The sequence below is a fragment of the Pleurodeles waltl genome, chromosome 3_1, assembly GCF_031143425.1.
Source record: "Pleurodeles waltl isolate 20211129_DDA chromosome 3_1, aPleWal1.hap1.20221129, whole genome shotgun sequence".
Classification (NCBI taxonomy): Eukaryota; Metazoa; Chordata; class Amphibia; order Caudata; family Salamandridae; genus Pleurodeles; species Pleurodeles waltl.
Window position 1 is genome coordinate 1787280411 of NC_090440.1, and position 24042 is coordinate 1787304452.

At 42.7% G+C, this 24042-nt stretch overlaps 1 protein-coding gene across 1 annotated transcript in view; it reads left to right on the forward strand.

Annotated features, from left to right (window-relative positions):
* GTF3C3 (general transcription factor IIIC subunit 3) overlaps positions 1-24042 on the forward strand; it is a 222279-nt gene that overhangs the window by 29336 nt on the left and 168901 nt on the right. Inside the window, exons 3-6 of the mRNA XM_069225852.1 lie at positions 214-428; positions 17215-17338; positions 19965-20156; positions 22100-22265. Of these exons, the coding sequence (XP_069081953.1) occupies positions 214-428; positions 17215-17338; positions 19965-20156; positions 22100-22265 (697 nt within the window). The remainder of the gene's footprint in view (positions 1-213; positions 429-17214; positions 17339-19964; positions 20157-22099; positions 22266-24042) is intronic.

Below are 24042 nucleotides of genomic sequence, written 5' to 3' on the forward strand. Positions count from 1 at the left end.
TATTGATTTGTATTTTATAAACAATTTGATAAATTAAGGTGTTGCGACCGCTACTGCTGTCTGTAGCCAGACTTAAAAAAAAGTTCTAATTACAAATCATATATGAAAAAAGCTGTAACCCTTGTATTTATTAAAGTCATAAAATGTGCAGGTCTTTGCCTGGAGAAGCAGACAGCTTATTCTTATAGCTCACTGCTTTTCCTTTCATTCAAGGAGAAACATCAGATGGAGTAAGTAAATCAGTCCATCGAGCTTTTGCATCCATGCTTGGAGAAACACAGGATGAAGAAGATGAGGTAGACGATGATGAGGATAATGATGAGGATGATGATGAGGAGGAGGAGGAGGAATTCCATGAGCAGCCGAGCCCAGGTGAAGTGTTTGCTTTGGAAATGGAGCTTAATCGTGAGAACAAGAAAATGATGAAGGTGAGTTGAGGCTCTTTTTTGCAATGATTGTAGCTGAGGGTAATCCCAGCAACAATATTATTACACTCTGTTTTATCAGTATTACTGTTGAAAGACTTACATCACCACCTTCCCTCTTTTGCTATAAAATTATAGCAATAGTGGAGAACATTGAATATGCTTTAAGTATACTGGGCAGTCACGCCTTTCTTTACCCACACCACCTTTTAGTTTTTATAAATAGGAACATTCATTTGTGAAATGTGAGTGTGAAAAAATAAAGGTTCATTGTGCAAAAGCTTTGTGCCCCAATGAATTTCTCCTGACCACTAATGCAAAACATTAACAATTGGTCTGCTGATGTGTTTGCTGAAACATAGTGTGTGATTTAACTTATTGTACATGTGAATGTATAGTTCACTTACTCAGCTTCTACTCCAAGTCATGTTGAGCATGAGTTTAAGTATTGTTGTAAGAATGGCAACATTCAGCATTGCACTAATAACTAACTTTTTCAGTGTTTTGGATATCTTTAGTTCAATCACTGGAAATGAAAAATCTTCCCGCATACCCATCACCTCACGTTTGCAAATGGCAGCCGGCCGTGTCAAAAAGGCCCAAGTGACCCTAGCAAAACAAATTGTTCTGAAGAGTGGCTTACTTAGTTAGCATGGCTTGAGATAGCTTTAGCTGATGATAGATCTCATGTGATCAAGCAAAACACAAACACGCATTTGATTTATATTTGGTCTGTGTATACAGCTCTGGAGACCTCTACACTTCATGTGCTATTGGAGAGAAGGTGGCCAGCTGCCACCAAACGAGGTAGAATTTAGAGTACTAACCATTGAAGTGACCATTGAAATGTTCCAGTTGGTGACCTCAGTGTGTGGGACATTCCCTCATTATGATGTCACCTGACCATAATATTGTGACCACTATCTTAGATGAGATGATTCCCCTCACAACAAGTTGGATTTAAAGGCCAGACCATCTCATTTTTACTGTCTGTGTTTCTGCACTTCAGCTCACAAAGGGAGTTGGTTGCAATCAGAGGACTGTGTACACCCATCACTTACTCCTGTATTTAGTTTCATTCGTTTTGATGTGACCAATGCAACACTCAGTAACCAATATTGTTCCACTGGGCCACGTGATTAAGACTGCCTGGACCCTGCATTAGTTCTGGCAAATTACAGGTATTTGGCTACCTGTTAAAGGGTACATAATTAACAACAAGCATTTGCAATGCAGTTGGCCGACTTAACCAAATAAAATAAAGTTAGCGAAAAAAAACAAAAAACTTTGCAATCTTGTCCCTGCTGGGCACGTTTTTGCCAGTCACATGCCTTCTGTTTGCGGGGCACTCGAAGTTAGAAAAAAAAGAGTACCTCGATCGCATCAGGAGTAGCGAGACGGTCACTAATTAAGTTGAAATCAATTAGTGCTTGATTCCTGTTCCACACAGAGGAACGGTAATGATGCCAAACATGCCTTGACGAATTACGAGGTTGTAAAGAAGAGTGCCACACAAACCAACAAATGGTGGGCGCCAGACGGGTTCCAAGCCCTTTACCGAAAACAACAGCGTCTTGCATACAAGACACATGCGCAAGCGCATGCATTCGAAGGCTCGACCCTAAAAATGAAAGTATACATCTTTGTGCAAACAGTTGTGAATTTTGTGTGGTTAGGTCTGGATTTACAGCACAGAAAAAGAGCTTTAAGAAGCAATACTAAGCCTTTTACAGTCTGCCCACACTTTGATATTCCATCATACAATCTTTTGACGCGGGCGGAACATGTGTGATTCTGCTGAAATAAAGGTGTTGTTTTTGCCTTGTGGGAAAACGTAGGATTTTAAAAAAAACTGTGTGTATTTCGCTTAATGCTGTGGCCCTCATTTCGAGTCTGGCGGTCTTCTGACTCACGGTGGTGGTCCCACTGCAGACGGGCCGGCAGTGAAGACCACCACATTACGAGTGTGGCGGTTTGGCCTCTGTGAAACCGACACATCCCCGCTGCTACTGCCAGGGCGGTCAGAGCGCCGGGCCGGAGATCAGCATCTCTTACTTGGCGGTCCACTGAAGACCACCGGCAGTATTAAGAGTCTCCTTTCCACCACGGTTTTTGCAGTGGCAGCACCGCCACAAAAACATTGGCAGAAAGGTTGGTGGTGACAGAAATTTCCTTTCCTGTCTCCGGCAGATGACTCCCCCCCCCCCCCCCACCCCCCTCACAACTACAATACCCCCCCCCCCCAAACCCTCCTTCCATGTCAGCACCCCACTCCCCAACCGTCCACGCAAACACATCCCCACATGTACCCCGCATACACTCATTCACCAACACTTACGTACACGCTTTCACTCACACGCATACATACACTCCTTCACTCGCACCAACACACATCATACTCACATAAACATTCCAACACGCACTCACTTCAACAATCATACACACATTCAAACACCCATACACACACATATTCATACACGCATACACACTTATATTCACACACGCAGATAACACCCACTCACACTTGCACACACAACACACCCCATCCCCTGCTCCCCCTACTCAGATACCCCACCCCCTGGCAGAAACCCACAACACTCCCTCCCCCACACTTCCATACACACATCCACGCACACACACATAACCCCTACCTCTCTTGCCCCTCCACCCCTGTCGGACGATCACCTTACCTGGTGCGTCAAGGTGGTCGTCCTGGAGGGAACGGGTCCTGGAGTTTCCCCTGCTGCCAGCGCCCTGCCAACAGGACACCGCCATGCCGTATTTCAAATTGAAATATGCCGGGTGGAGTCCTGTTGGCGTAGCGGTGACAGCGGTGGAACTGCCTCTACACCGCCAACCGCCAGTATGACTGTTGGCGGTTTTCCACCCGAAGACTGGTGGAACGCCGCTAGCAGTCGTAAATGGCTGTCTGCAGACCGCCAGTACTGGTGGTCTTCTGGCAGCCGCCTGCACGGCGGTCAGCGGTATACACCGGCAAACTCGTAATCACCACCTGTGTCTTGTCGCTCAGGAAACATAGTCATAGTAAAATCATTTTAACCTCTATGATAGTAGTGCGTGTGTATGGGTTGTTGGACACATTGTCCGTTTAGGGCACACAACTAACAACAATCTTTCCTTTCTATCCGTTCCTCACCGTATGTGCTGAGGATAATCATAGATTACTATAAAGTATACAGCAACGCTGCATGCATTCATACAGGTTTATTTTGTACTTCCATCTCCTCTTACTTAATTTCATGTGCTGTGACTATATTCTTTAAGGAATTCAGTTAATTGGTATGCACCTTTGCTCTAATCCTCTCTGGCACGTTTGTGTCATCTTAAGGGGGGGGTCTCATAACATCTTCGGTTGTCAGCTTCAACAAGAGGCACACAGGAATCTGAGTGGTTCCTATGTGCTTACCAGTTTCCCTCTGCAATGTAATTCAGGTTTATTTTTGTCCTACTGCACACAGTAACACTACTCTCCAGTTTTAAACGTTTGCTGGGCCAGCAGACTTCTTGGTTGTTTCTTGGCATGCAGAAGTGCCAAATCATTGACACTACAGACCCTCTGTTTAGGGTGGAATGTGCAAAGCGCTCTGTCCCTGGTGTAATCGCTCTCTGGGCTTTTAACCACGCCCATGTCACGTCCATCAGTTTGGTTAGTTCGTTAGCTTGCCTTTTGAAATTCGCTTGACTTAATTAGTGAAAGGCATGCATACGTCATGCCTTTTCCGATGTTTAGCCCTCCTCAAGTACACCAGCTAACTACTGAAAACATACGAGGCTTGATGTTTTCCATATGGTTTCTGGACTACTTTTTCTCTTTATTTTTTAGGCAGCGCGATCTCGCTGGGCAGTAGTCGAGCGCTTTGCATGACATTGACCCTGTTATATGGATATTTACACTTTTGCCGATACGTTTCACTTTGAGCAAACTTCTGTTTCCTTTTGTGTGTCTGCTTTGCGCTCATGGTAGCCGTCGGTTCGCTTATTTGAAACTTTTACTGTTTCATTTTCAGTTTACGTGGCAAGAAAAGTCTGGTTAGAAGTTTACAACGCTAATAGCTTTAACTCGAGCAAATGAAAGACCCACTGCATTGCAAATGCTTGTTTTGGATTAGTCAGTAGGCCTACTACACAGGCTGCAGGAATTATTGGAACTTGCCTGCTGGTTAATACGCCATCTCAGTATTTTGCCAACATCAAACGATCCAACATGATAGGTAAAAGGCCTAACGGTGTAAAGTTGCACCTTGCACGTTTTAATTTTAGGTTATGTAACCTAGATGGAGTAATATGTATGATGTAAGTAGTTGTATCGTATGAGCTTAAATTCAGCTTTTTTGGAGGCCATGGCTAGATATCAGAATGCTGTTATCCATTCTTCTGCTGTTAGTTCCCTGCCTATAGACTCCTTTACTTTTGTTCTTGTAATCATTAGTCCAACATCTGTCCTGGTCGCCATGACTATATGGAAAAACTTCACTTATTTTTCATATTTTCCATCATTAATACCTAATGCTTCGTGTGTGGTTGGTTAGTTTGTGTTGCTGCCACACTTAAGTTTAGCTGTCTGAATAAGTGATTCCTGCACAAGGATCTAGCCAAGTGGTAAATATTATGTGATAACTTGATAACTGCAACTTCCTGCATCTTTCCCCCTCTCCCAAATGACACTCAGCTGCTGTACTCCTGTTTCCATCCATGTCAAGACATTAGCTCCCTGAGCAGCTTGTCTCATCCTGGATAGACAAAACAATGGTAATGCAGCACATAAGCTGTCTCTACACCTACCTTTCTCAGACACTTTACCCAAGAGTATTTGGCCATGTGCAACAATTCAGTTTATGGACCTGTGATTCTTTACTTCTGAAATAGTTCTGCCATTGTCAGTCCCTCCTCTTATATAATGAGTCTCTGCAGACGTGGCCGGGATTAGCCACTGCACCATCCAGTTTAGTTGAGTTGCCAGATAATATGCTTCAAATTCTGGTACATGCAGCCCTCCTTTGCTTACTGGTAGCAATGGTTTTACAAAGGCAATCCTCAGTCTTCGTGTTTCAGACCCAACAGTAAGGATGTCAGGTCCTAAAATATCCCCTCCTGGTATTTCTTGCATTATTTTCGCAAAGAGGTATTGGATCAGGGTCTGAAATACCTTTTTTGGACAGAGCAACAGCTCAGCACTGATGGAGAAAGCCTGTCCCAAAATATGACTGTAATCACCTTAATTACTCTTCACTACTTTTCCAGCAGGCAGGTTGTTTTAATTTATTGTTTATCTCAGTCACAGCTCTAAGCATTTTCATTGCTTCCTCCTGTTCACAGGAGAGCTTCTGTAGACCATATTCTACTATGTATGCATGCAGCCTTTCAGTAGGTATCTGAGTGGGCTTCCTGTACACAGTTGAATAATATTTCTGATCTACAGAGTTGAGACTGTGATGCCAGGCTGTCAGGTGACAATCTCCTCTCTGTCATCTCTTTTTGGAGGTGCCAATCACCTCTGTCATCTCCTATTCCAGCACCAGTCACACTTCTGTCCTCAGCCTTGACTAGTTGCATGAGAAGGCTGTTTGCTTTCTTCCCATTGCTATGCTATCTGCTAGAGTGTGCCCTATTATCACATAGGCTTCATCCCTCTAATTCAGTCATGTAAGTGGCCTTAGTTTTCAGCAGTTCCTTCCTCATTGTTAGACCACTGGTTTTAGTTTTTTCTGCATTTCTAGTTTCACAGTCTTTCTAGTAAGCATGAAGCCCCTTATATGAGGCTTCATGCATGTACCTCTGTTGCAAACTTTAAAGGCCTCCCATTGTAGAGACGTCTGCTGCTGTCAGAATTTTCCTTGGTATGTGATTGCATCTCTCCCTGTATCTTTAAATGCTGAATGTTTAAGCACTGGCACTTGCGGTCCCTATGTTGATACATTTGTTTGCAGCCCCCACACTGCAGTACTAATTTCAGGGTGCTTTGATCAGAGATTATTCTGGCCAGCTATTCATAACACATGATTCTGGTAGCCAGTATTCCCTGTAGAAGGGGGTAGACATTCTCCTATCATCTTTCAACCTCCAACCTCCCACCCAACAACATTTTCAGCCATTTTAGCATTAATTATGCACTGAAAAATGTCAATGTGGGCTCTCCAGTGTTCTCTCTGGAGCGCGGTTAAAATTACTATCAATATTGCTGGGACAGCAACATGTGTATCACATATGCCAAGACCCCCTATACTCTATTTTTGAGGTGTTTGATGTATAACTGCTTAAACTAACGGGATCTAGGCGACCATCCAGTACTATATATCTGCTCTCCAGATGTGTGCATCACATAAGGGACACCAGGCATAACCCATATAAAAGTTCTCCTGGTATATGAGGAGTAGAAGGTTGAGAAAATCTGCCCCTCTCCTTTGGGCTTTCTGGTTAACTGTGTTTCTTGAAGTAATACGAAGTGTGCACTTTGTCACCCCAAATATGCAAAAAATGCATAAATTCTATGCTTTTAGTGTTCTTGTCCTCTTGATTTTGCAGGTAAGAAAGATATAATCAGGTATGTAAGCCATGTTACTTTTTTTAATCAACATTTTTATTGATTTTTCTCAAAGCACCACACAACCAGGTTGTTCCTAAGTTGGTTAACCATTACCACTAACCCAATGCATTCCCCGGAAGCTTCCCACCCAATCCCACTCTTCCTCAGTTATGTCATATCTAAATGCAAATAATTCCTCCAAGTCTCGAAATCTTGGCATTATTATTTGGGTATCTAAGTGCATTGTATGTCTCTCACTGAACAGCACAGTAATCTGTTGCTTTTGTCTATGTCAAATGCCAGGGGGCTATTCTGCTTTCCAGTTCTTCCCAATAGGCCTCATTAGGAACTTGATGGAGGGGTTCCCTCCATCACAAATGTGGCAGACAGCCCGTCCGTTGTATTATGATCCCATTGTATTTATTGGAGATCGTAATAAGGCGGACGGGATGTCCGTCACATTTGTGATGGAGGAAACCCCTCAGCCAAGGTTATCAGGCCCGGAGTCTCTAAAAATGTCTCTTTACAACAAGATATCCCAGACACACTAAAATCTTTTTGTGTCCGGAGTGATTCCAGCCTTTTCTTAGGCTAAATAGGTTCAACTTTCTCCCCTCAAAACTCGGAATAGTGCACTTTGCCACTTTCTGCCACAATAGTGTTATCCTTGGATAGGACCAAATCATGTGACTCTGTTTCTACAATACCTCCACCCCCAACATACAGTGGAAGAGTTCTTCATAATGGCCACATTTCCAGATCCAACAAGGAGACAGTAAAATATGTGTAGGAATTGGTGCTTTGTGAGTAGTAGGGACATGGGAATCCCAAGCTAGCAAGTAGCCAGTCTAGCTGCAGTCCACTCCTCATCCTTCAGGGTCCCTATATCCTTTTTCCAGGCCTGACACAGGGAACTAAATGTGCCTGGTACATTTATAGTGATGGAACAGTAAATGTGAGCTTTACCATGTCTGCCTATTACCTCCAAAGTAATCTTTCTCTTCTCTGGATTGAACTCTTGAATAGAAGAGTTTCAGCCGTGGTGGGACCTGCCAGTAAATCAGAGGGCCTGACTCTATTGAGGTATTTCAACTGATCTGATCCCTCAAACAGTTGATACTCCCCTCGAATAGATGGGTCGTCCTGCTCATCAAACAACCGCACATTTTTAATGGGAAGCTGTGATGCCCAATAGTACAACTTAATGTCTGTGATACCGAATCCTCCCTTAAACGTGGATTGAATACACTTTTCCTACAAGATCCTGGAAGACTTGGTACACCACCTAAATGTCTCAGACATACTTCTGATTACGCTAGAAAAATTGTCAGTGGTCTCCTAAGGGGAGTTCTGCTCTGTTTAAAGCAATCCATCTTAAATAGAGCAACGTGATCCATTGTGTAATATGAGCTCCTAATCTTACATAGCACACGCCGTGATGAAGACCCCCAAGTCAGTAAAACAGCCTAACAGTCTTCAAATAGGTGCAGCCCAATGAGTCCACGCCTCTCACTGTGAATATTGATCATTTCACCCAGAGGCCTCCCTTTATGCTTCCAATATTGTCTTGACTTGGTCGCCATTCCAGCAGATGTTTTGAAGGAATAGTAACACATTGTCTGCATATAGAGCTACCCTGTGTTTGGACCTATACGCCTGCCCAAAACCTGGAAATAGGCTGTCTCTATGGATCTACCTTGCCAGAGGCTCAGTAGTGAACTCGTAGAGCAATTGTGAGACCTGACAGCCTTGTCTTGTTCTGCTCCTGGGAGCGCAGAGAATCCTAAAACTTCATTTTTTATCTCTGCGACTCTTAAGATACGAATTCGGGGGCCTTTGGAATGAGCGGGGAAAGGAAACGGGAACTAATAAACTCTAACCGTTTGGTATTAATCAGATACTATTTCTCAAGAGTCAATAATGAGAATTGTAATTACATTTTAAAGGTTTTTATTAATCGTTAGTTCATATTTCATTTTCTTTATTAATCAAGCATAAATTACAGAACATAGCATAAAGTGTGTCCCATAATTCTAATCCCTATTGTAGATTTCTAAGTCAGGAAAATATAGATGACTGTATGTAGCTCCTAAAGAGTACTCAAAACTTATCAGTAGAAATCGTCTGAGAGAGAGAGAGAAAATGAATGACAGAATGACCTAAGGCTTCTCAAAGCTCTTATCTCTAAGGGTTCTCTCTGTTCTTTCCCTGGGACACTGTTATATGAATACAATGATGTACATTTTTAACAATTTCTTCAGATAAAGTATTAGATAAGCCAATCAGGAAACGAGACAGGAACACTTTCCATTGAGATGGCAACTTTTAACAGAGAGTTCTAAATACATGAAACGTCTTGTAGAAAATTTAATTACAATGATTGTTTTGCTATACTTCAGACTGGGAGGAGACAAAATTAAAGGAATGCCAACAATGCAGCACTCTTAGTCTGAGTAATACATTTATTAAGCCACTTCTCAAGGTTCGTACAGGGAAAGCGTTTAGGTCAAATGCAGCAACACAAGTACACTTCTGAAAATAATCACAGCAATAGAATAATGATCATAGAAACAAACAAATAAAATATACTACTTCAACCATGGATAATATATCTGTATATAGTGATTATATATTCATGCATAACGCAAAGATAAAAATAACAATAAAAAATGCATCACCATTGAGTGTGACATAGACATCATCTCTTTGCCGGCTGCAAGCCGTGAACCAAAACAACTGCGAAAAGAGAGAATTACCCACAAAGTGAATCCGGGCAAAGGCGTCCCTCTCCCGGAAATGAGTTCTGTCTAGCCCCAGTCTTCAAGCTTCCTCTTATACACTTTAAACAAGCTGGAGAGGAGAATCCTAGAAACTCCCCCCTCCCATACAGTAAGTTGTTGTTCAAACGGTGGCTGTACCAGGTCTGTGTTGAAGGAGCACGTTTAGAGATTGGCCACATCCCAAGGTGCGCTCCCAAGACCAAACTGTTCCCTGTTATACTATTAACATTCTCTGGTACATCTCTCCCTCACTCCTCCATGTTATGTCCCTGCCTTGGTGAGAAAGAGAGCGAGAGGAGCGAAAAACATGTTGCATAAGTTGTACACTGAAAAATACCTGCACCACCAATATGACAGTGTTTGAAGCTAAACACAAAATGGAGTCAGTGGTCAAGATGGAGCTGGAGGTAAAATACAGATAGCATTACAATGATAGATCAAGACATTTTCTCAGCCGCCTAGGTCTTTGAAAGAAAGAACATTTGTGTACCTTTTATGCGTGGTCACATTAACTCATCTCCTTTCACATGACTTTACACTAGAAGCCTGTTTATAAAGAAGGAAGTTAAAAATTAGATTAGCATGTTTTGGGATTGCAGTGCAGGTCAGGTGGTTAAAAAGAATAGAAGATATACCTTTCTTTGTTAGCACCGGAAGTTTGTGTCATGAAAAGGCCATGCAAAAACTACAATAGAAACAGTTCTGCTGAGCTAAAGCAGCATTTGGTTAGGCCTAAAATTCACTCATACGGGTTATTAATTAAATTGAATTAATTTTTTTATTGAAATCTCTAGCACTCCTAACAAGGGTTGAAGAGGATAGGACGCCATTAGTCCTCACTTTTGCCCAAGGGTCTTGTTGTAACAGCTGTATATATATCAGAAAAGAGGGCTGACATTCTATTTTGGACACGATTTACCATAGGAAAGCCCATTGAAGACCTTTTGAAGGTTGATAAGTAACAAAGTGCATAGTCAAATAAACCCATGCACTCTGGCTGGAGCTACCTGCACCCTTCTTATGTAGTGCCAGGCTCCCCAACCGGGCATACAACCTTTCTCCTCCCTCTGCACAATGTTGTGATGATCTGTGCTGAACTAGTGGCTGACACTTTTTCCAGTATTTTAATTTTGGTGCTAAGAAGGGAGATGGGTTGATGAGACTTGAACCAATCTCGGGATAGACCTGGATTGAGGATAACTGAAACTATCATCTATCTAAACTATGGGAAGAAATTACTCTTTTGTGTTGCCTCGGTTAAGAGAGTCAACAGTTGGGGCGAGCAAGGAGATCTGTTTCTTAAAAGAAAAATCTGCTGGGTGCCCCTTTTATATTCTTCAGGGCTTCTAGGATATCATCTTCCATTAGGGTGCCTGTAGCAAGCCTCACCTAGTCACAGAGGGTATTGTAGCTGGTAACTTAAGTAGAGCGCTCATTCTCACTTCCATCTGGGGAGCTTTCTTTGTAAAGTTGACAATAGAAGGTAGTGAAGGTCTCAGCAATGTAGGTGGCATCCTGCACTGACTCCTCACTGTTGCTCTAGTGCCCCTATCTCTGCTGACGAGCCAGTAGAGAAGCTCCCCTTTCTGATAGATTCTGTTCTGAGTTGACAGCCTAAAGAACACAAGCTGCTTCTGTGACCAAGTTTCTGATCCTGAGCATTGTCTGCTCCAATTTTCCTAATGTGGCCGCATCTTTGGCTTTGAAATATTCCCTTTCCATAGGTTTGTTTGCCTTTTGTAGCACTAGTCTAGGCATCACCTGTGCACTTTCTTGAGCCTGTAGGTATGACTATCCTGTCTCTCTTCTTTCAGCTTTGTAGAACCTCATTCAACATATTTTCTGCTGTTATCGACCCTGAGTTGATTTCCAAGACAATTTGTGTTGCTTTCCATAGGAATGAGACAAAGTCATTTTAAGAAAACGAATTATTAGTGGTGGTGGATGACAGTCACTAACCTGTTAGGTCTAGGTAAAGGTTTCAATAATTTAAACCTGAGCTCAACCCCTGGTAGTTGTGGCACAAAGTGAACAGGCTTAACTTTGAGAAAAGGTATAAAGTGTTTGCAAGAATTTGAACAGTTAAAAAGTCAGAAACACAGTAAAATAAAAATCTCATACCAATATATGAAAATAGAGAAGAATGTACTAAGCAAAATGATACCAAAACGACAAAAATACATTCGGAGAAACTGTAGATCTGAACTTTTAAAGATTTAAAGGAAAAAGCGCCAAGAAAAAAGCACCAACAAGGACTAAAGCCCCAATAGAAAGTACTGTTCATGTCAATTTATGGGAGCTAGATCAACCACGATAGGGCAAGTGTCGGATACAGCAAGCAGCAGGTCAAAGATTTTTACCTTCTGACTTAGTTTCTGAAACTGAAGTCAAACTCCTGTAGTTGTGCAAGTTGGATGCTGTATCTGAGTAAGCCCTCTTGAAGCTGCATAGCTGTTGGCCGAGGACCCCCGAAGCTACTGGTTTAATGGAAAATGCTCTGAGCAGAAAAATGTTCAATTTTGCATACAGGGGAGCTCGAGCCCTCTCAGCAGTCAGATACTTTTTGCATCTTCGTCTGGTTAAGATTTCTTCATGCAGACTTAGATCTAGTCAGACTTAGTTCTGTTTTTGGAACTCATAATCCTCCAGCAGGGCAATACTTAAGGCTGTATCTAGGAATGTTGCACTGAAGTCAGATAGACGAATGTCCGCTAAATAGGCTCTGAGAGGTTCTAACTTGATATTAGTACCCAGCAAGGTTGTGACTTCTGCAGTGACTTGGGTGGTTTGGCCAGTCCACCAGAGGTTTAAATGTCCAAATGTATTCTAAGTCCCCTTTTGTTGTTGTTGTTTTTTTTAGTTTTTTTTTTTAGAGAAGTTAAGCTGAACACAGCCAAGGGTCCAAGAACTTCTGCAGTAGCACTTGGGGGACAGGACTCCCTCTACCAAAGGCAATCGGTTGCTACTGGTCAGGTGGGGACTTCATGAAAAGGCCTCCTGCCCCTTGTATCTACACTAAGCCACTCAGCAAACTGACCCTTGCCATCCAGTATTAATTCTGGTTATATGTGGGAGCAGGCCCAGCACTTTCAGGTCTTCACACAGATCTCAAACATCAAGTCCAGTCTTCTGTTCATCCCCAGGTCTAGAGACTGTTCACATGAGCTGTGCATGCAGTGCTATTTTTGTGGGATTTGTTAGCTAATGGATGGGGGTGACTCCTGGACCAATGAGGGAAGGGACAACCCTTCCAAATATTAAAGCACATCTGGGTTACCTTACTGCAAACTATCATACAGTGTATTCTCTTCAAAGTAAAATCGAAGATGGATCAAGCCTCCCAGCCTTTGCAGGTGGCTGGTGTGGCAGCCAGTGGTGTGTTTAGGGAAATGAGCAATACCCTCCTCCTCACCTACACTAAACTGCTTCTGGGTCCAGCAACCCTCACGACTGGGCTGGTGCCAAGCTGGCTATAGAGGGCCCTGGGAACAAAGTCTTCTCTTCCCCAGGTCTCACTTCATACTTTACAGTGAGGCCTGCCCTTCAAAGTTAAGTTGCTGATGTTCCTGAACTCTCTTCCGCTGTTTTTCCTGAGCTGATGCGAGTCATACCTTGTACCCAAGGCTTTCTGCCAAAAGGCTTAAGCCATTGTTTCTGCCCTGGGGACGTTTTGGCACCTCATTAAAGCTTAGTATTGACAGGGGGCAGCTGCTGGCAGGTTAATCCTAATTAGCCCACTGGAGGTTCAGGCTGACAAAGCCTAACTTGTTAAAAGTCACATTTCCTAAATGCTATGGAATTTCAATACAAATGTAAAATCTTGGTAAATTAAACCAGTAGATTGTCCCAAACCAAAGTTAAGAGTCATGATTTTTTTCTTAAATTTAGCTTTTCCTCAGTGTGCAACTACTGCCCTTTCATTGTGAAAATAGTTTTGGCTGGTCAATGTAGGTACAGACCAACGCTTGAATGTACCAATTTTATATACTAGGCACCCTGCCTTGTGGCCTGCAAAGCCTACTTAGGGGTAACATTTAGGCCCTCATTAAGACCCTGGCAGTATCACCGTCAACAGGCTGGTGGTGTATCCCGCAACATTATGAGTGTGGTGGGTTGGCTGCTGCCAACCCACCACATCTCTACTCATAACGCTATGGCAGTATGAACCGGCGGTCCACAGAAGACCGGCTGCGGAATTATGAGCCGGCCTACCGCCATGGTTTCCGCAGCGGTAACACCACCATGAAAACCATGGCGATAGGGCTACCGGTGACAGGGAATTCCTTCCCTGTCACCGGTAGACAGCCCTCACCCAGCAAGCACCTGACCCCCCTACACACACAGCACCCCCCACTCTCCTACAGTCACATCAACCCGTCACCCCTCCCCACATACATGCACATATACACCCATACGCACCACGCATACTTCCATTCACTTACACTTCCAGAAACTCATCCACTCACACTCATCCATACACACATTCACTCACACGCATTCAGGCACGCATAGACACAGACATCCAAACACGCATCCACACTGACATGCAGACACGCACTCACTTCATCATTCATACACGCATTTAATCACATGCATATGACCACTCAAACACCACAACACTCAGTCACATTCACAAACGCACACACGCATTCATATACACACACACACACACACACACACAGACACAACACCCCCATCCTCCCCCTCCCCCCCCCCGACTTACCTTGACCGGCGAGGAGTTCGTCCGGCAGGAAACGGGAAGGGGCACTGCTACCGCCAGCAGCTCCCCGCCAGTAGGACACCGCCAGGCCGTATTAATTGTCTTAATACGGCTGGCGGCATCCTTCTGGTGGGGCTGTGCCGGTGGTAGCAACGTCAGTGCGCTGCCGTCCACCAGCATGGCTACTGACTGATTTTCACCAGGATTTCCACCCAGAGTGTGGCAGAAATCCGGCAGCACCCATTATATGGAGGGCAGACGCCTGTGGCTTTGATGGTCTTGCTTAGACGTTAAGGCCCTCATTATGACTTTGGCGGTCTCTAAGTGTGAGGTTCTTTTCTGTCAAAAAACATTATTTAGACAGGTTCTACCCCAGTTGTAAAAGCTTCAGGAGTCAGGCTGCACACTTGGGCTTGAAGCCATGTTTTCTTAGTTTTTTTCAGGCTAGTGGAGGGCACAGCATATCTTGTAGTCCACAGGTGACATTTAAGATTTATTCACATGATAAAGCTGCCTTTGAAGTGTTATGGGCAGCATCGCACAGCACATAAGCAAAACGGCTTCTTAAGGGTGTGCTGGCACAACCAATGTGACGTGAGTGACTCTGTAATGCTCTGAGTGCGGCCCCTATTATCCACTGCCGTTTGTTGCTGCAGAGATGTGAAGTTCATTCTGACACCTGCTGCTATCACCTGAAGACTGAGCAGTGCGCTGCGAGTGAGCTCTGCCAAATATGCTGGTAACGGAACCAGTTCAACAATATTTTGGTGAAGCAAAGCTGTTGTTGGCCCACAAAGTGGGTCCATTCCTGGGAGGAAAGAGGTTGGGGGTGCACTGAGTCAGGTCCCTGAATATGTCAGAGTGGCAGCAAAGAGGTCAGCCGTCATTTAATCAAATTGAAGGCTCAGGGGCAACCACAGTAGCCGTAACCACTGCAGCCATCTTGTTGGCAACATAAAACAGCAACATGGGATGACCTGCCCGATGAAGTAGAATGCGACTGTTGGGGAAAATTGATTCCAAAGCCCCCTCGTTAACACTGAGCAGAGGGCCACCAAAAGCCCAGACTTTTGCCCTTAATTTCTGCCATGCCATCCAGACAGGTCTGCAAACTTCTGGCGTCCCCCAAATTCTGTGCCAGGAGTAATTGCATGGCATGGCAAGGACAAAAACTGATAGATTAAACCCAGATCTGTGACTGGGGGTGAATGTTTGATTTGTTCTGCATTCCGTCCATCATCTGTTGTTTTTGCATTTGTTGCCCCAAGTGGAAAGGGTATTCCCAGACATGGGTCCCGTACTTGCTATGCCACCAGATTCAAGCTAGCCTGGCTGATGAAGGCTGATACCCCGAAACTGGTACTAGGATGCTTGTTTCTAGTCCAGGGAGAACCTGGCCTGGCTGTTCGGTCTGGACTGTTCCCATGGGGAACAGGGTCAAGACTGATTTGTATATAGCTGGGTCCAAACTGGAATGGCATGGCAAGCAAAAAAAATAATGGATTAAACCCAGATCTGTGACTGGGGTGAATGTTTGATTTGTTCTGCATTCCATCCATCATCTGTTGTTTTTGCAGGAGTAAGTGCTAGCATCACCCAATGAGACAGGGAATCAAGTCACATGGGGTAACAGGGAAGGGGAGGAGGAATGGCTAGAGATGCTGGACCCTATTTTGGCAGATACATCTTTCAGACTTGCCCCGTTTCAGGTCCAAAAAAGTCTTAAGTAGTTGAAGATGTGAAAAGTGACTTGCGGCCATAGTAATATAAATTGATCATGCATTGGCCAAGCTAGTAGCAGATGTACACAAACTGTGGTATGGTGTACAGTGACAAAGCACTTGTAGTCTTTGCACAATCATTCATGCCTTTTTTTGAGTGCATTGGATTTTAAAGCTAGGCCTGGACAGAATTTCAATTACAAATACAGAATAATTAGAGTAATTGCAGAAATAGAGTTTCTCTTAGACGTGGAATTACTTACACAATTACTCCTGTTCGCGTAATTTAAGAGGAAGAAATCCTTCTGTGAGGCACATATATAGTGAGCACAAGCAGCCTCTCGTGCTCGCATTTCGTGTTCTGCTGCATTTAGCTCTGTTTCTTGTAGCAAAAATAAATCCTCATGTCCATTTTGGACGCGACAGTTCATTTTGTGCTAAGAAAATAGAGCTAAATCCCTGGAACTACTTGGGGAAAGATCCTACCCCAAGAGCACATTTAGCACATTTAGCTCTCGCTTGCTATGCATATTCTTTTGCATGTAGCCCTATTTCTTAGCGCTAACGCATCCTTGTGTCCATTTTGTGCTAAACACAGAATTCCTCTTCTCACGGAATTCTTAGGTAATTCCACTTGATTACGCTACACCGAATTACGTAAATTATGCCCTCACCTATTTAAATCCAGGTCTGTTTGCTTTTACACTGCTTGCAGAAAATATTCCAGTTGGACACTTATAATACTATGACACAGCTTGAAAAGACTGAGGTGGCCCGATTAAGTAGAAGTTGACTTGAATGAAATTGAGAATTGAGATGTATGTGTGGTTATAGCGTCTCGTCATAAGCTATGTTAATAGAGTATATAAGAACATTGCGATTGTTGTGAAGACATTGTTAATGTTTGTAACTCGATACTGGCCGTGTTCAAGGGTACAAGAATCCATTGCATATGTTTGTGAAGTGTATTTGGCTGCTGCTGGGGTTAACACATCACCTCTTATTTGCCGTTCTTGCTATTTAGGAAAAGAGACCTCGAAGTAAACTCCCCAGAGCGCTGAGAGGCCTTATGGGGGAAGCAAATATTAAGTTTGCTCGAGGAGAGCGGGAGGAAGCAATTCTGATGTGCATGGAGATTATCAGACAAGGTACTCTTTCTTTAGTGTTTACCTTGCCAGCTGTATGATAACCTTCTTTCTAAATGGCTATGTACTGAGAAAAAGCAAACTTATGCCAAGTATACAGCAAACATGCATCATTTTGGTAAGAAAATACATGGTCAACATAAACGAACAAACCTAGAATTTGATCAAAACATTAGATTTTTTTAATACACTTCTTAGACCAATCGTCACTTCTCGGCTGTATTATCTATAACCACAAGATGGACAAAAAAGCATTTGGGCTGCCGAGATCCAACTGGAAAGCAAATGTGAATGATCTGCCTCGGTTTCCCGTGTTCACTTGTAGTGCTCGAAGTATGATTGCATTTCATTAGTATACACTTAAAATATTTAAGTTTTTTTCTATTGTAGAGTTTGCTACTGAAGGATTCAGCGAAACCATTGAATTATTTAAATGCTTAATGAACGGTTTGAATTTATGCATTCCTAAATTTAGCTTTTAGCCAGATCAGTGTGGCACTTTTGGTTTGAAGGCCTTTTACGTTTGATCCATTATTTGGGGCAATCTGTACAGCATTCTAATACTTTGGTTGTGTTCTTTGCTCTCTGTTTTCCCGGGACATACTTAGCCTCGAACTGTAATTTTATGATCCACTCTGGTAAAATATAGTTTACTGTCAGCCATGTGGAATGGCGCCCAGCTTCCATCCTTTGTTATCCACGGCAATTTTGGTTAGCACACCACCTATTCCTGCCATATCTGATTGTGAAGGCCCTTTTGCTGGCAAGAATGTTCTAATTGGAAGGTGAGATATAACATTTAAGTGCCATACCTGCACCAGTTCTCGGCTCCCGTAATACTTGCCACTATTATGCAAAAGAGTTTGCACCTCGGCATTTACAAATCCCGCCTGTGCGGGCGGTGAGGCAGCCATGGCTGCTCGTGCTCTTTCTCTTTGTGGTTGCCATTGTGCTCATAGTTGAGGCTGTTAGCTACGATGGGGCTTGAAAAGGCACAGACATTCTGAGGCTCAGCAAAAGCATCTCCCTGTTCCCTAACACGTTTTCCTGTAAATTGCAGACACAAGGATAACTTGCTTACGATTACGCAGACTCTGAACACCTTTGGTTAGCTTTGTGAGTCAAATCGAATGCAATTAAAATGGAATGAATGCAGCTGGATTTAGAGCAGAAGCGATTCCAAACCAGAGGGATTTAATGGTGTGGAAGACAAAATATCAAGGTTGCCTTCCGCTCCCCACAAATCAAAATGTAAATGATCTGGACATAATTATAACTAATGAGGTGGACTGTTTATGTGGCACAAGCCAAGTCCTCTTGTCCTTAAACCTGGACCTAATTATAACTAATGAGCTGGACTGTTTGTATGACTCAAACTAAGTCCTTAGTTATTATGAAGCTACTCCGCACTCTACATTGGAGGGTGGCTGCAGTTAGACACCTCCAGAGCCTGTGTGCAGATGGATCAGAGTTGAATAGACGTTCACCACGTGAGTATGAGTATGCAGAGCCACACGCTGATCGGGGAGCTATTCCTCTGCCAGGACTTGCATTTCCTCCTGAATATAAAAATCAAGCACATCCACCAAAAATACAGTATATCACAAAGACACTTTTAAAAATAGTTTCTTCTTCACCCAGATTCGCTCTCCAACCTCATTGTGACCCTAAAGAGTAATATCACCGACAGGAAATGTCATTGCCCCCTTGGTTTCTCAATACTTTGAAAAGTTACTCCAAACAAGAAAGCGGGCATCATATGGAAGATTGGAAACGAATTGGAGGTCGTATACAAGCCCTAAAGACCACCACTTCTCTGTTATGGTGGAAATTCCTGTGGACGGAAACCAATTCTTCCTTCTCGAGTGACATCCCACAAAAAACAATTGGAACACACCAAGGGATTGGATCCATTGATGTGGCTGTGAGTAAGCAAGAACCTATTGGTGTATTTCCTTGCTCTGCCCCAAAATTTAAAAAGTAATGCTAACTTGAGATAGTAAATTAATATATTTATGGATAAATCCGTGCAAAAGAACGTAGCAGCCAGCAAATGCATGGTGATTAAATGCTCAATAGAAGAGACTTGCACAGTTGAATGATAGAGCTATAAATCAGCGCAATGAAGGAAAATGATACATCACCCACCTAATTCATATAAGTAGTGCCAGACGACTCCCACTGTTTCTTGAAGGACCTCTCCCCGGTAGAAAGAATTCAACTGCACTGCCTGACCTCCCGAGGACAAGTTGTGGTAGCTTTTTGTAAGATTACCTCACATAATTGAAAATAGAAGGAGCATTGGAAATGTGTGAAGGGCCGGTGGGGGTTTGACTTCTAGCATAGCTTCAATGCCAGACTGATGAAAACCTAACTTTCATTCACTGGACAGTTTAGCAGTATAGCTTTTACTGTGCCATGTAATGCTGTTTCTGATATTAATTACTCTTTCTTTTCATTAAATGCTAAATTCAGCAAACCTCTAGCGAGAAGTGTCTCGAACGTGTCAGTAGCCTGCATTGAGCACCTCTAACTTCAGCTTCCTTTCTGCACTGTATGTGTGGGACCTAGACATTTCTTTACCATACTCATTGAAGGTTATTATAATGTATTTGCTTTTCTGTGACAGCTCCTCTTGCCTATGAGCCTTTCTCCACCCTTGCTATGATTTATGAGGACCAAGGAGATATGGAGAAATCACTCCAGTTTGAGCTGATTGCTGCTCATCTCAACCCGAGCGACACAGAGCAGTGGGTCCGCCTGGCAGAAATGTCTCTAGAGCAAGACAACATCAAGCAGTCCATTTTCTGCTATTCAAAAGGTAATTTTAGGCTGTTACTTGATTTCCATTATTCTGTTATTGTGACCATGGATGTTGGCAGGGCACAATTGAAATTCAAGATTATTTCCTTTAATGTTTTGTCATTTAGGTGTTATTTGTTGGCTTACACGTGGGGGTAAAAAAATAGGAGGTCTCAATATAAAGTCTGATGTCCAAATATGAGTGGTGGTAGTTTCTTGCTTTCCATTTCTTTTGTGATAACTTTGTCTTTCTTTCCATATATTGCACAAAATGTAAATGCAAAAACCTTTTGTCAGCGTATCATTTTCAGTTTGTCCCCCTTTTACCCAAGATTTTTTTTTTCAAGTTTTTTTTGTGGCTAATCCATCCAATTTTGAAAACTGATGCAGAGCCACGATTGCACCTTCAGAATATTACCCGCAAGCTTTCGTTTTTCAAATAGTTGCTCAGTGCTGTGATTTTTCAAAATTCTTTCACAAGTACTTGCAGACCCACTCTGGTAACTTCAATTTAATTCATTGCTGTCAGACTTTGTGATCATGTATGCTGTTAAAACATCAATTGATTTCAAGTTATTTTGTGCTAAAAAAACAGACAATGAAATCGACTTTTCTGTCTCCATCCATTGTTTTTGTTTTTATATTATGAACATTTTTTTTTTTTTTTTTTTACTTTTTGAGTATCTGGATTTGCAGGCCAGTTAGCAGCCACCTGAGCTCTGTCCTAAGAATGCTATATTTTGCTTTAAATTGTTCTTTTTGACACTGGTAGTTGTAATGCACAGGTTTCGCTTTGCTGTACAATGTTTAAATAGACGATGCAAGAGTGGCAAAGACCTTTAGAACTTGCATCTAAAATAAGATTACATTTTATTAAAAGTTCCTGTTGGTGGGCTTAAAGATGGCTTTGGCTTTCTAGAGCTCTGTCGCAGCGTAGACTTTCTCTCTATTCTCCACTTTGGGAGTGTGAGGCAGGACCTCTCTCTGAAGGGACAGAGTGCACCTAAGTGGTGGTCCTCTTTCTGAAGCATTTTTTTTTTTACATGTGCCTGAATCAGGAACCTGGTGCAGTTTCGAGGATGACTGCCCAGTGTGCAGGCAAGATTGCAGCACGCCTTTATTAATTTCCTGTTGAAGATTAAGACGACTGTGAAGGAGTTTGGGATCCTGCTGGTATCACTCTTCAGAACTGGTTTCAGAGGGATGTGCTTCTTAAAATGGGAGAGGGAGTGGCACACAGGTATGGTGTTGAAAAAAGGCAACAAGATTGAAGTGGGTCTATCCTCCTCAACCATTGGTGGTGCGTCAAACCTGTAGACTGAACGACAGAGGCTACATTTTCTTAAATTACCAATTCAAGATTGAGGTCCACTTTCTTGGACTTGTAAGTAAATTAAAGCAAAAAAACTAAAAAGATGCTGCATTATACTCTGTGCATACAAGCGTCATTACTCTAGGTCTGCCTTAGTGACAGGACGCAAATGTGCACATGCATGGTGACGCATGCACACCTATATATCAACATCCGTTTTTTTTTTTTTTTTTTTTTTTTTTACAAATCCAGTAGATCTTCATTGGCAACACCATAAGATGAGACTTGTTGGCTTTGCTAATGCTTGTTTTAAAATCATAGGAAGTGGAGTATTAAATATGATTTCCTGGAAATTGCTCTGAAAAAAGTGTGAATCCGAGCATTGACCTAGACGTAACAAATACTTAGAGAACCTTTTCTGTAACATGCATGGTGATTCTTTTTTAAAAAGATTACACATTTTTATATTGTTATTTTTTAAAACTATTGAATTGTTTTTGAATTTTCATCTCAACAAAGACAGCTTTAGCTTTCCAAGCAACAAATACATCTAACCCATAGTATTCAATAGCAACAATATTCATTGCCCTGTCACATGTGTTCTTTTACCAAAGTTTCCTCTCGCATAAACTATGTTTTTGTCATTCTAGCTCTGAAATATAATCCTACCAATGTTCGATACCTATGGGAGAGGTCGAGCCTATATGAACAGCTTGGAGAACACAAAATGGCTATGGATGGCTATAGGCGTATCTTGAACCTTTTGTCTCCATCAGATGGTGAACGCTTTATGCAGCTAGCCAGGGACATGGCAAAGTAAGTTAGCATGTTGTCTGTTTTTCCTGAATTAATACAATCTACTTGTTGTTTTTTTCTAATTTGCATTGATAAAAATAATAGGGACAAAATAACTCTAACGTTGTCACAATTTGAGAAATAAGGCACACAGAGAATCCTAGCTAAGCAACCGGCATAATGATATTTTTCTCAAAATGAGAGATAGGATTACTAACACTAACAGTACAATTGGCTAACATTTGGTGCACATTCCATGGTGCGTACAAGGGTTCCTAGAGGGGACACGTCTATACACTTATTTTCATGATAGGAAGTGGAAGACTTGGTTACTCTGCCTGCCGAAAGAGCCTTGCAGTTGTTTGCAAAATCCTTTTCTGTCTGGGATTTTCGGGAAAGGGTCTTCACTTCTTGCATCTTAGAACCTTCAGTTTATAGGAATGGTGATTGAACCTACTGATGAAGTGGTCTTACTTTCCATCAGCAGAAAGGTTCATTTTCTTGAAGCAGACAGTATTACACTTAATACAATCAGTAGCTTTGGTGTGGTACTTTCAGATATTCTTGTGCCTAATGGCTTTCTGCATTGATACAGTCCATTTGCTTCAAAACCATATTCTGCTGTACCGTTTCACATGAAATGGGATTCTGTTGATTGACTCACATTCCAAAAGGACTGAATTTCGAGCAAAGTATGTCGGGGAGCCCACTGTGTAAACCTTGAACCAGTGGCTTTTGAGTGCTCCGGTACAGAAATCAACACATCATATTTCTAGGCATGAACCCCTTCTGTGAGACCTGGCATCTTTTGACGTTTTTCCCCTGTTGTTTTGCCTTCTGGCCTCCTGTTTTTATAGTATGCTGTACTCTGTTTTTGGTGGTTTATTGTCTCTGCGCCCTTTACCACTGCTGATCAGTGCTAAAGTGCAAGTGCTCCCTTTGTAAATTGTATTGGTGATTGGTTTATCCATGACTGGCATATTTGATGTACTGGTAAGTCCTTAGTAAAGTGCACCAAAGATGCCCAGGGCCTATAAATAAAATGCTACTAGTGGGCCTGCAGCGCTGATTATGCCATCCACATGAGTAGCCCTGTGAAAATGTCTCAGACCTGCCACTGCAGTGTCTGTGTGTGCAGTTTCAAACTGCCAATTCGACCTGGCAAGTGTACCCACCTGCCAGGCCCAAACCTTCCCTTTTACTACATGTAAGGTACCCCTAAGGTAGGCCCTAGGTAGCTCCATGGGCAGGGTGCATTGTATATAGAAGGTAGGAAGTGTACTGGTGTGCTTTACATGTCCTGATAGTGAAATACTGCCAAATTTGTTTTTCACTGTTGCAAGGCCTATCTCTCTCATAGGTTAACATGGGGACTGCCTTTACATATCTTTTAAGTGCAGTTTCCCATTGGAAACAGATAGATATAGAGTTTGGTGTCTCTGGACTCACAATTTAAAAATACACCTTTTGGTAAAGTTGATTTTTAGATTGTCAGTTTAAAAATGCCACTTTTAGAAAGTGGGCCTTTTCTTGCTTAAACCATTCTTTGCCTCTGCCTGCTTGTGTATCCCACGTTTGGCAGACTGACAGTTGGGTTGTTGTGAATTCCCTCTAGACAGTGACACAAAGGGAGCTGGGGTGTAGCCTGCATATCCTGATGAATCTCCTGGGCTAGAGCGGGGATGGAGGAGCTGACACCTACACCTAAAAAGGGCTGTGCCTGTCCTCACACAATGCAGTCTCCAACCCCCTGGAGTGTGTCTGGGGCCAGGCCTGGGCAAGGCAGGATCTTGTGAAC